Source organism: Musa acuminata, chromosome BXJ2-1, assembly GCF_036884655.1.
Source record: "Musa acuminata AAA Group cultivar baxijiao chromosome BXJ2-1, Cavendish_Baxijiao_AAA, whole genome shotgun sequence".
NCBI classification, from domain to species: domain Eukaryota; kingdom Viridiplantae; phylum Streptophyta; class Magnoliopsida; order Zingiberales; family Musaceae; genus Musa; species Musa acuminata.
This window is the reverse complement of record NC_088338.1, coordinates 8,143,893-8,154,856: the sequence shown is the minus strand read 5'-3', so window position 1 is coordinate 8,154,856 and position 10,964 is coordinate 8,143,893. Positions and strand designations below refer to the sequence as shown.

The window sequence follows — 10,964 nt, the reverse complement described above, 5'->3', positions numbered from 1 at the left end:
CGCAGGTCGGAACGTGGATTTAGTTCGTAGACCCACAAACGATGTGGCGCTCAACACGAACCGGCAAAACCATGTGCAACTACACAGTGAATCCGTTTTGCAGGGCGAACGCCCGACCTATAATGGGAATTTTGGGTGGTGGTGAAATCACCACCGTATTTTGTATCTCGCTCTTATCCTCGGCAGCAAAAATCAACGCACGCCGAACGAGCCGAAAGCCGAGCCGCTGAAGATGTGGCGCGCTGGCGGTGGGACGACTCCCCCCGCGGACGCCAAACCCGGACTCGAAATCCGTTTGAAGACGGACGCGTCCAGGAAATTAAATTTGGAAAAGGAAACGGGGAAAGCTTTGCGCCCGTGACGGTGACGGTGACGGTGACGATGACCGTGGAATTCCCCCCCTCTGTTCCCACGCCTTCCCTAGCGGTCGCTTTCTCCTCGTCCCTCGTTTTTGCCTTACCTTTTACTCTCTCTCTCTCTGTTCTTTTTATTGAGTGTTAATGCCCGTTATATGGTCTTCTCGCCAAAAAGCCCCTGGAAAATTAGACACCACCCTCGTCCCTATATAAACACCCACATCAAACCCCCCCGGCCCTGCCCAAAACACCCTGAACCTTCCCACTGTACCCTCACCTTTTCTTGGTTCGCTTTATTTTATCTTCCCATAATAGCCCCATTCCCTATCGAATTTTCTTCATGGAGAGCTCCGGTGAACACAAGCGCCTCCGCGAGGAGGACGCCGACGAGTTGGAATCGCCAGAGGTCAAGCGTCTTCGGGCGGATCTCCTCTTCGACATACTTGATGACGACGCCGGCGCCGGGGACCAAGACCTCGCCTCCGTTATCAAGAGCTTGGAGGAGGAGATCGCCCTGCCGTCGCCGCCTCCGAAGCAACAGCTGGTTCAGGAACCGTCGGCCGTGGCGGGACAACCCGACCTGGGGTACCTCCTAGAAGCCTCCGACGACGAGCTCGGCCTCCCGCCGACCGCCGCCCTTTGGTCGGTCGACGAGGCCGGGGTGGCCCCGGGGGCGTCGGAGCTGGGGTCCGTGGCCGAGCCGGAGGGCGGCGCCGGGTTGGGACAGATCTGGGGGTTTGACGACGCCATCGACGGGTACGAGGGGTTCGGCCTCGGGATTCGGCCGGATGAGAGGGAGGCGGCGGAGGATGGCCTGGTGTTGGACGGAGGGTTGTTCGACTACGGCGACGAGATATCCGGGCCGTACGACCTCTCGTGGCGGCCGGAATCGCTTCCGGCCGTCTGACACAGTCGTCGATGGATCTCGCTATTTTGGGTTTTTCTTACTTCTTTTATTGTAAAAAGCCTTTTGATTTTAGATAAAATATGGAGGAAGAAGAAAAGGACATTAGGCACACAAGTGATTCCGTCTTTTCTTTCCCCTCGTCCGATGCGAGTTGAACGGTCTGATCACGTTGGTTTCGCTGAGGTGCGATCCGTTTTGCCAACGGCTGTGATGGCCTATGGCTTTACCCGACGCCTTCTCTTTCTCCGGTGCGCCAATAAATCGCGAGATTTTTAATAGTTCGTGAGATATTTAAGAGAGAGAGGCAACGCGTCAGTCGCTGAGTCACGTGCGGTGCAGATGGAGGAGAGAAATGGGGATAAAACGAGAACGTTGAAGCACGACTTCTCGGTCTTGTGTCATGTCATCATCTTCGTAAGTCGAAGGGAAAAGAATCCAAAACTAAAGGAGAGACTCATGACAAAAGCTTTTCACCTTTTTCATCCGACCGTGATGTGAGATCGATTGCGTCTACACATCAACATTCGTGCAAATAGTAATTCTGCTTTCGTTTTTGATGCAACCTCACGGATAATAGTTATCCCATTACAAACTGTTCAGAGTGGCTCGTTCAGCACGACACGAGTTAGGACGAGGTGAAACAGGTGGGTGGGTTGGTGGGTAGTCGGTAAGAGCATGTCATCGTGAGTAGGAGAGTTTCCACTGGGTTCATCAACGTCGTCGTATTTTATTGCTGCTCTCTCTATCTCACTCTCTCTCTCTCATTCATTGCAGGATTTCCGATATCCGCAGGAATAGACAAATCTATTTGTTAAAGTCCACAAGAAGAGAGCGAGAGAGAGAGAGAGTGTGTGTAACAGGAAACTCTTTGGGGTCTCGGTCCCGTAATCCACTCGGTACGAACGGATGACCGGACGGTGCAGCAGATGAGGCCCCAGCCAGCTGTGGGCGAGTGATTCAGAGGCGGTTGGGTCACAGCTACTTCTGCCATTTGAATCGTCCTTTTATGTAACACGATTCCTACTCCGTGTACTGACTGACTGGAAAATGGAGTCACGCGATTGGAGTGACGACTCTTGCAGCGGGGACCCACCCATGCTGCGATCACTCGAATGGCCTTCGGTGTCAGCCCTTGACTGGGGAGGATCACGGAATCGAGAAAGTGGTCCCTTTTTTCTTCCTCTTTTTAAGATTTCTGATGGGAAGTACGTCATCGGCTTCCCGAAATCGTAATACGTGTCATGATATTTCTGATTCCAATAGATGCCACCGCCTCGTCAACCTTCCTTATCATGTGGCATGTGGGCGTCACCGATGCCTCCGTAGATTACATGACAAAACCTTCCCCTTCGCGTCCAATCCATGAGGTGGACAATTTCTTTTTCGCTGTGACGGTAATTAATTATGGGTGTCATGCCATGTGGCCCTTCTTCCACTTCTGGAGGCATTGATTGATGGGTGCGGGGACTAAATATCTCCCCGACACTTGCACATTTCCTCCCCTGCTCTGTTGGCTACTGCCGTCGAGGAAGCAGATGACGAACTGGCTTTATCCTCCGAAGCTATGCAAGGAAACGTCGACACGTCCACTGCTTCTGACCCTGAAAACAAAGATTTGATCCATCTCTTCCTTGTGGCTCGCATAAATATTACAACACCACACTAGAAATGAAACTTCGCTCGATCGATGAATCGAGACGTCATCATCTTACAATGAATAGACTTGATGGTGCATTTGGGAAGAAGATATTTTACGAGTATGGGCTGTGACGTTATCGATTCCTCCCCTTCTAAGGGCTTCTGGATTTATACCTGCCTTGTGAGCTGCAACCACGCCGATAGCTTCCCAGTAGTTCTGGACTTTCGTCTACAAAGTGAAATCACTTGGTTGTTTAAACCAGAAGAGCAATACGAGATGGATCTCAAGGATGCAATACGTACCGCTCGAATGCCGACCTTCTCAGGCGCATCTTTGAGCACTGTTTCGTTCTCCTGAACCGCAACTATCAGAGGCTGCAACGTGTTCAAAAATCAATATCTATCTAACAAATAAATAGCTAACAAAAGTGAAAAAGGAGTGAAAAGGTATGTGTGGTGTATTACGTCGAATAAGAATTTGCTTGTCGCTAATGAGAAACAATCACGATATATTTTACCTTATTATTTTTCGCTCTTGCAAATGCAAGAGCACCATCTCCGCCACAGGCATCAGCAGGAAGAATTACACTGTCAACATCTCCAGCTATTAAGTAACCGTCATTGTAGGATCTGTTCTCCGCTGTCACGTACTGGGGAGCTGCACTTAATCCAGCAAGCACGCAGGGTAGAAAGGTGTAACCAATCTGTAGCATAAAGAGATTTAGAAGATTAAACATAAAAGCATAATCATTGGGTGTCAAAGAAAAAACAATACATCATAGTAGAAGAAACATATTACACCTATGAAGGATTAAATATGCAAATTAGACAGTCAAACGACATTCCGTTGCGAATTTAGCGGAGGATTCAAATGACCAGGTTTAACACGATTGAAACCGATTACAGGATCATGATCACCAAGCGATTCCAATCCAGAATGCACTAGACAAGTCTGATTTCTACACACACAATCACACATATGTATTCCAGAATCCAGAAAGTGTATTGTCTAGTAAATTTCATTCATATTGTGCTATGTGCTATGAAGTATCATGATATTCAATGACAATTGAGACAACATGCACCTCTATATAATACCAAAATTTCTTTTTCCCCTAACATATATTTTGACTACTTAGTTCCTGCACCAGGACATGACTGAGACATATGAATTTTACCAAACCTTTACGACGGCCTGTAGAAAACTTCCAGTACAAGCACTTTCCTGAAAATCTCACTGCCATTTGCAAGCTTTCAGAATGAGATTCACAAAACAGAGATGTTGCTTCAGAATTAAATTACTTGAGGCAACTACGATCTCTGGAACTCCCATACTCTTTAATGGCTGTTGACGTGTGTGATGAAAGCATGGCCCTACTCATAATACAAGAATAAAAGGTGCTTGCTTCCAAGCTTACAAATTCCGAATAAGGTAAATAAAGGGAAAGATCTAGCATTATCAATGCTAGATAGTGACGACTCCTACAAGTGTGGGTATCCCTGATAAAAGCCTCAAAAGAAGGTATACTATTTCTTGAAAACACTAGAAATTGAGTCAATAATCTTCTCATATCATCTGCATTGGACATGCCATGCATGTTGGACACCAAAACTTATCTGAATTGGCAGTCCCAACAACAAATCAAACCTGAGACGTAGGGTTTACTCTTTTTTCTGATCTTGATCAGGATACAGACAGTAAATACTATGTAACACTTATTCCCGAGCCAACCTATAGTCTTTCAATTCATAACATACTTCTAGCTATTTTATATAACCTTTAGCTGCTGAAGAACTTGTTCCCACTTTTATATATCTCTACAGCATAAAAAAATTTACTTTGGTCACAAACACAATATATCTGTTTCAAACAGAAGACGATTCCAGTTCTGTGCATACTCAGAATTTAATATTCTCCAGATAATCATATCTCATATGAAACAAAAACCATTCCAAAAACTACCAAAATTGATTTTTTTTATCTATTAATATCAACTTAACGATAAGAGCATTATAATTCTTGAATGTCTCATGTGAGTCAGAGTAAGGATGGATTCCCACAATTTGCAAGTTAGAAGTATGTTTTATTGCATAAGTACATAAATGTTACTTTCCAATGGAACATAACCAAGTTTCAACAACAAGAACAATCAAATTGAGTCATACAATGAAATAATCATGTATTAGTACAAATTTTCAATAAGCACTTAGTAATTTTCCATAAACAGAGTTGTTTATTAATTTATTTTTAGTATTTTTATTCAGAAATGTTTAAGAGAGAGAGAGAGAGAGAGAGAGAGAGAGAGAGAGAGAGAGAGAGAGAGAGAGAGATGACTTCATTGTGAATTAGATAATTTATTCTCACATAGGACTCCCATATATCCCTCTTATTATTCTTATCAAATTTATGAGTTTCAAAAATGATATAAGCAGGTCTATGAATTCATTAGAATGCAAGGATGAAAAAAGCAAAATTATTAATAAGCATCAATCCACCTAATATTACTTCTATTAATGTATCTTACTTGCCTCTTCAGCAGCAGATCTTGGGGACACTGAAGAACTTAGAGAATCAGGAAATAATGCAGGTGCATGAGCACAAGGTATCTGAAACTCCTTCACGACAAGATGGCTGATGACTGCTTCAACTCCAGCCAATGTATCTATCCCCTTCATAGCATATTTATAATCATGTCAAAATAGATTTGGAAGAGGAGCAACTATACATACAAGTTACTGTTAAAATGAACATGTGGGAGGTTGTTCCACCAATTCTCCACTGGAGAATCTCTTGCAAGAATACAATTAATGACAGATGATTACCAATTAATAGACTCTTGAATCACATAAAATTACATCTATTTTCAGAAGCTACATACATGAAATTGTTTGAGCAGGTTGATCTTGTAATTGACTTATGCCTCAACACTCACAACGAGACATGCAATTCCAATGGTGGAATGAATATGAAATAATATCACCTATCAACATCGCTAAGAAACCTAACCATGAAATAACTATCATCCTGTTGTTACTATTGTCACTAGGGACCATGTCAGTGGAAATATGAGATGGATCATCACCATCAAAATGACCAGAAAAAGATGGAATTACCTTCCCTTGCCGGTAATCTTCTGTTCCTTCGTCATCATCTGGGAAACGCCCCACCACTGCCACTGCATTTACTTGTGACTGGCTAACTAGAGTGTGCACAGCTCTTAACAATGAATCAGGGTGCTGAATCCTTCCTGTTGACTTCCCACAGTTGGGATCAATCCATTTTTCAACCTACAGGATGGACATTCAGCTGTTTAAAAACTTGCCTCTTTGCTTTAGCTTCATTTGGCAAGAAGCATGCATCATTTGTAGTTATCTAACATGTTATGTTGCATGTTTCTGATTGTTTTTTAAGTATCAACACAATGGATTAACTTTAGAGGAAGGAATTCCATTAGAAATTAAAGTTTACCAAGCATTTAATCCAGAATGAATAATCTATAATGTTTCACTTCCAAAAGCCGTAACATCTGTACTTGGAAAGTTACTAAAAATTTAATATTCTATAATATTATTAGAGGTGATGGCAGCCTCTTCCAGGAATACCATGCAAAAGCACATAGTAGTTAAGTGAGTAGAGACCAAACACATTGATCTCTTGTTTCTTCATTCTTTGCAGGTATAAAATACAGTTTATCTGCTTTTTAATTCTTCTTGTCTCATAAAAATGAATATATTTTCAGTAGGAAAAGTGGATTCCCAAATAGGAGGGTTGCTCTTTTCATTAGACATCTACTCTATTTCCATGACTAACTGCAGCCTAGATATGAGAACTTTCCTAAGGTATTAACCTTTAACCATATTCAGCTGTCTTCAGAAAATAGCTCAATGGTTAATTCTTTTGAATATTAAATAACTCCAAGAGTAAGAAGTTAAGATCTCGACAAAAGCAGCCATTAACTTGCTTTTATATTGGCTGCAATTGCTTTGGAAACAGAATATGTCAATATATGCCTGTAGCATAAGCATTAACTGGTTTTTCTGACATAGTTCCATGTACTGAATAAGAAATTACTTAGCCAAACATATTTTTGCACTCAGCAACATCTATTTCGCATGATGCTTCTTGAAAAACCCAACAAATTACCAAGTATATTTTCCATTACAAACAAACAAAAATACCGTATGCCTATGGTGCATCCGTTCCACCTAACTCTTTATTTACCACCAAAAGCACATAACAACCGAGAAAATTTTCCTAAGAATATTTCCAAATATATTTGTTAAATCAAACATCCTTCATATTGTTTGCCTTGATGGTATGGATTACTGTAGCTAATACTTGTTATTCATCCGCACAGCTTCTTGTCAGGTTTCATCAGTGATCAGTGAGTAAGAATACAGTCTCAGTTAATGTTCTTAAATATTTAGTTAGGTTGCATCAGTAGTCATAAGATCAAACTGAATCAGTTATTGTTCTTAAAAACTGTAGTATCATAAGATCAAACCAAATCCGATGCATCATAAAACACCAAAAGGAGTGATCATGTTATCCTATGTCTTCTCCAAGGAGAAAAAGTTTCCAAGAATAATCATCGATTAGGAACAGAATATGCAGATATGGTATTTTCTTGTCTACCATATTGCAGGAACTGCGTTTTGTTACCACTTATACCACATTTGGTCAAAAGATTCACCATTTTAACTTCTATGAAACATAGTACGGATTAGATCGTGAAATGTAGAAAAGCAGAAAAACACTGTCAACATCAAATAGTGTACAAGGGAAACCAGACATCTAATTTTAATTAACATATTCTAATCTGATCAGTGGAGACCACAAGAAAAGACATGAACCATAATTGAAGACCTAATCAACCTGATAATTGATTCTTCCTATTGGGAATACCTTCAAAGGAGAATCTGTGACAATGTATTCCATGAGAGGCAAGCCTAGTGAAGCTCTTGCAGCATCCGCAACTTGTAAATGGCGAATTCGGAGTTCCTCCTCCATCCCAGCATCAAATACCAAACCTATCTATGTATCAAACAGAGATCCATCTCAGTTTGCTGAGTATAAGGAGATAAAAGAAATTTTAAAAATAATAGATTCTGAATCTATCTCTAGAATTTGCAGCATCCAAATTAATTCTGACTATAAAACATATGCTTGGCTTGTCTAACAGTGCCCAATTTTGTTTAAAGTTTCAAAGGGACCTTCATTCTGTACAACTGAATATCCATTCTCATCTCTCTGAACTTCTATTTATTATTTTTACGACATGTTCATGTTGTCGGGTACAACAATATCTGCTTCTTTACAGTTTGCTACTGATTCTCATCTAGGAACATGCAAAAGAAATACTTGCTCATATTAAATCTAGTATATATCTGGAAAGCTTTTTGTGGTTTATCTTCATGTGCCAAGACATAACTTGTGTGCAATCAGTAAAAAATTTGCTGATTTCATCCATCATACTCTGTAATACTGTGATCACGGTTGACTGCTTGGTACTGTGGCTTTGTAATAATATGATCACAGTTGAGTGATCGACGATGCAGCTGAAACATACCTTATTTTGGTGGACAGGTTGGAGAGCCCACAATCCTTCAGCAAACCTATCGAGCGCATACCCCTCCACGTAAAGCACATTTGGCATCGGCCAGTACAGCATAGCTGCGTTCAACACCTATCGTATCCAGCTTCAAATGTGTGACGAACGCTAATGATAATACTATCTATACATAAATAATATCAATTAATGTCACACGACATGTTTGATCTTACGAAAATTGTACGTGATTAACGTGTCAGCATGTCATACATTCCTCTTTTAAACAAAGGTGAATAATAAGAATTCACAGAACCAATGCAAGATTAACATGGCATGCTCATTCACGACATGGATAAAGGAACAAACACGAAACGTCAATGTTCTTGTAAGAAAGGAAGATAAGTGGTTGTGACAGTGGGAAGTATCGGAAAGGGGGGAGTAGAAAGATCAGTTGTTATTACATTGGGATGAGAGATGACGCAATCAGCAACGGAGGCGAGGGTTCGGGCCACGGGCAAGGCGTCGCCGGCGAACCCTCCGATGGAAGCCCCCACGCCGGTCGGGACGATCAGAACCGTCGTGTAAGCTCTCCGAAACTGTGGGCGGGCAAGAAAATTTAGAGGCCCCCGAAACCGGCAACCGCTGTTAGTCCTTTTGAGCCCAAAAACAACAGAGAAAAGAGGGGGGGCAAAAAAAGCATATATGGGTACACAGAGAGATACTTTGGGATAAGACGAAGTGGAGAAGCAAGAGAGGCGGAAGATCGAAGGTGACCGCGCTACGGAGATGGAGGGCAAGGACAGACGGCGGGATGCTCCTGCGGGCGGGACGGGAGGGCGGCACCAGAGGAGTGCCATCCTGGAGGAGGCAAAGCGGCCAATACAACCGTGGCGAGAGAGTTGGGGTAAGGAGGGGGGCGCTTAGCCTATAAGGGGGCGCGGATGCGGGTCGACTTTACGGATCCGAACCCGTAACTATTTGATTGCCGATTGCGCTCATACATTTTACGGTCACTATTATAACATATATCTGTGACAACTGAGTGTTAATTAATATCACATAAACTAGAAAAAAAATAAAATAGTAATTTGGTCTACAGGAACTTAATGCTATGCGGTAATATGTGTGATAGGGCACAGTTTGTTAACCTTTCTTCTAACAACTGCTCACAAACACATCAGCATCAAGATGAATATAACGGACTACATCGACGATGATGCAAAGATCAGGACGGTGCCGACCGGATACAACGCTACCCCGTAAAGATCGAGATGGCACCAACCGAGTACAACGCCGCTCCGTAAAGATTGGGACAACACCGTTAGAGTACCGCGCCGCCCTGTAAAGATTGGGACGACATCGACCGGGTACAATGTCGCCCCATAAAGATCGTGACAACATCGACCAAGTATGATGCGGCCTCCACAAAATCGGGACGGCACTGTGGCACGAAGGACGCCTGATATCTGCATGAGAAGTAAGCTCGTTGCTTGATGGGTCGACAACCATAAATATGTCAGGTACGGCTAGTCCCCATGAGTAGAGTATAAAAATCCATTGTCGGGCCAAGGGCGTTTTTCTTTTGGGCTCGTTTTCCACTGAGTTCTAATAAAATCTTCAGAGGGGTTGAATTGAAAAATCCTCCTCCCGACTCGACAGCCACGATGTAAAGGTTCACTAACAATTTGAAAATGCAGTCTTAAGGTTCTTCTTCCCACTAAATCATCCATACAAAAAAAAAGAGAAGAAAATAGATGAATAATACTTAAATATGTTAAAAATAATAATTCATCACATATTACCGTATCATAACATAATTATAAGTTTTATGAAGGACCCATTTGTAAAAAGTTAAAACCATAATAAAAGAGAAATTTTTAAGATTTTTTAAATTTATAATTTATAACTACTTAGAAGGCTTATCGATGGGGAACCAAGAATGATCATGGATCATGGAAGTATCAAGATCTTATTCTATTAATCTTAGATATGTTCTTGACTTTTTAAGGTTTTTAGTAATCATGTCATAGAGTTGATGTATGAATAATTTAGTGGATATCTGGATCTATTTATTTTCATAAGTCATAATTTAAAGTAGTACGAGAAATTTGTATCGATTAGAATTTGAATGTTGTTGTAAGGATATATATCTTGATAGGATGATGATGATCGGATTCTTGCAACAAGCAGAGCCATGGCTTACTGCCAGCGCATGATTGTATCCGTGCACCGATTTGGACTGCGGTGTGCGGTGGTGGTGTCATGAAGGAAAGGTCGCGGTCAAGCAACCTTGCCGAAGGAAAAGACACAAGAGATGTAATTAATAGGAACGGGTAGAGAAAGAGGAAGAGAGAAGGAAGACGGGAAGAAGAAGAAGAAGAAGAAGAAGAAGAAGAAGAGGAAGAAGAACAAAGGCGAACAGTAAGGAGAAAGAGAAGAGAAAGAACATAGTTATACATAAAAAGATTGATCACCTTGGCAAGCCAAGCTGGCAATACCAAGCAAGAGGAG

At 41.9% G+C, this 10,964-nt stretch overlaps 2 protein-coding genes across 2 annotated transcripts; one reads left to right on the top strand and one right to left on the bottom strand.

Annotated features, from left to right (window-relative positions):
• The first annotated feature begins 543 nt into the window (after positions 1-543).
• Positions 544-1,377, top strand: LOC135598757 (uncharacterized). The gene has a single exon (XM_065093043.1). The coding sequence runs from the start codon at positions 697-699 to the stop codon at positions 1,261-1,263; it is 567 nt and encodes a 188-aa protein (XP_064949115.1). The 5' UTR covers positions 544-696; the 3' UTR covers positions 1,264-1,377.
• A 1,422-nt stretch (positions 1,378-2,799) lies between these two features.
• On the bottom strand, positions 2,800-9,339 carry LOC135598756 (uncharacterized). Its single transcript, XM_065093042.1, has 10 exons — positions 9,176-9,339; positions 8,915-9,049; positions 8,472-8,588; positions 7,808-7,936; positions 6,016-6,189; positions 5,431-5,571; positions 3,420-3,605; positions 3,205-3,276; positions 2,976-3,130; positions 2,800-2,864 (listed from the first exon to the last, which is right to left on the bottom strand). The coding sequence occupies exons 1-10, from the start codon at positions 9,308-9,310 to the stop codon at positions 2,813-2,815; spliced, it is 1,296 nt and encodes a 431-aa protein (XP_064949114.1). The 5' UTR covers positions 9,311-9,339; the 3' UTR covers positions 2,800-2,812.
• Between the last annotated feature and the right edge of the window lie 1,625 nt (positions 9,340-10,964).

Bases quoted from the DNA above. Each gene is read 5' to 3' on its own strand.
- LOC135598757 (XM_065093043.1), top strand. From the start codon at position 697: ATGGAGAGCTCCGGTGAACACAAGCGCCTCCGCGAGGAGGACGCCGAC.
- LOC135598756 (XM_065093042.1), bottom strand. From the start codon at position 9,310: ATGGCACTCCTCTGGTGCCGCCCTCCCGTCCCGCCCGCAGGAGCATCC. The intron at 6,190-7,807 runs GTATTCCCAATA...TCCATCCTGTAG, and splicing joins TCACAGATTCTCCTTTGAAG to GTTGAAAAATGGATTGATCC. The intron at 5,572-6,015 runs GTAATTCCATCT...TATGCTATGAAG, and splicing joins AAGATTACCGGCAAGGGAAG to GGGATAGATACATTGGCTGG.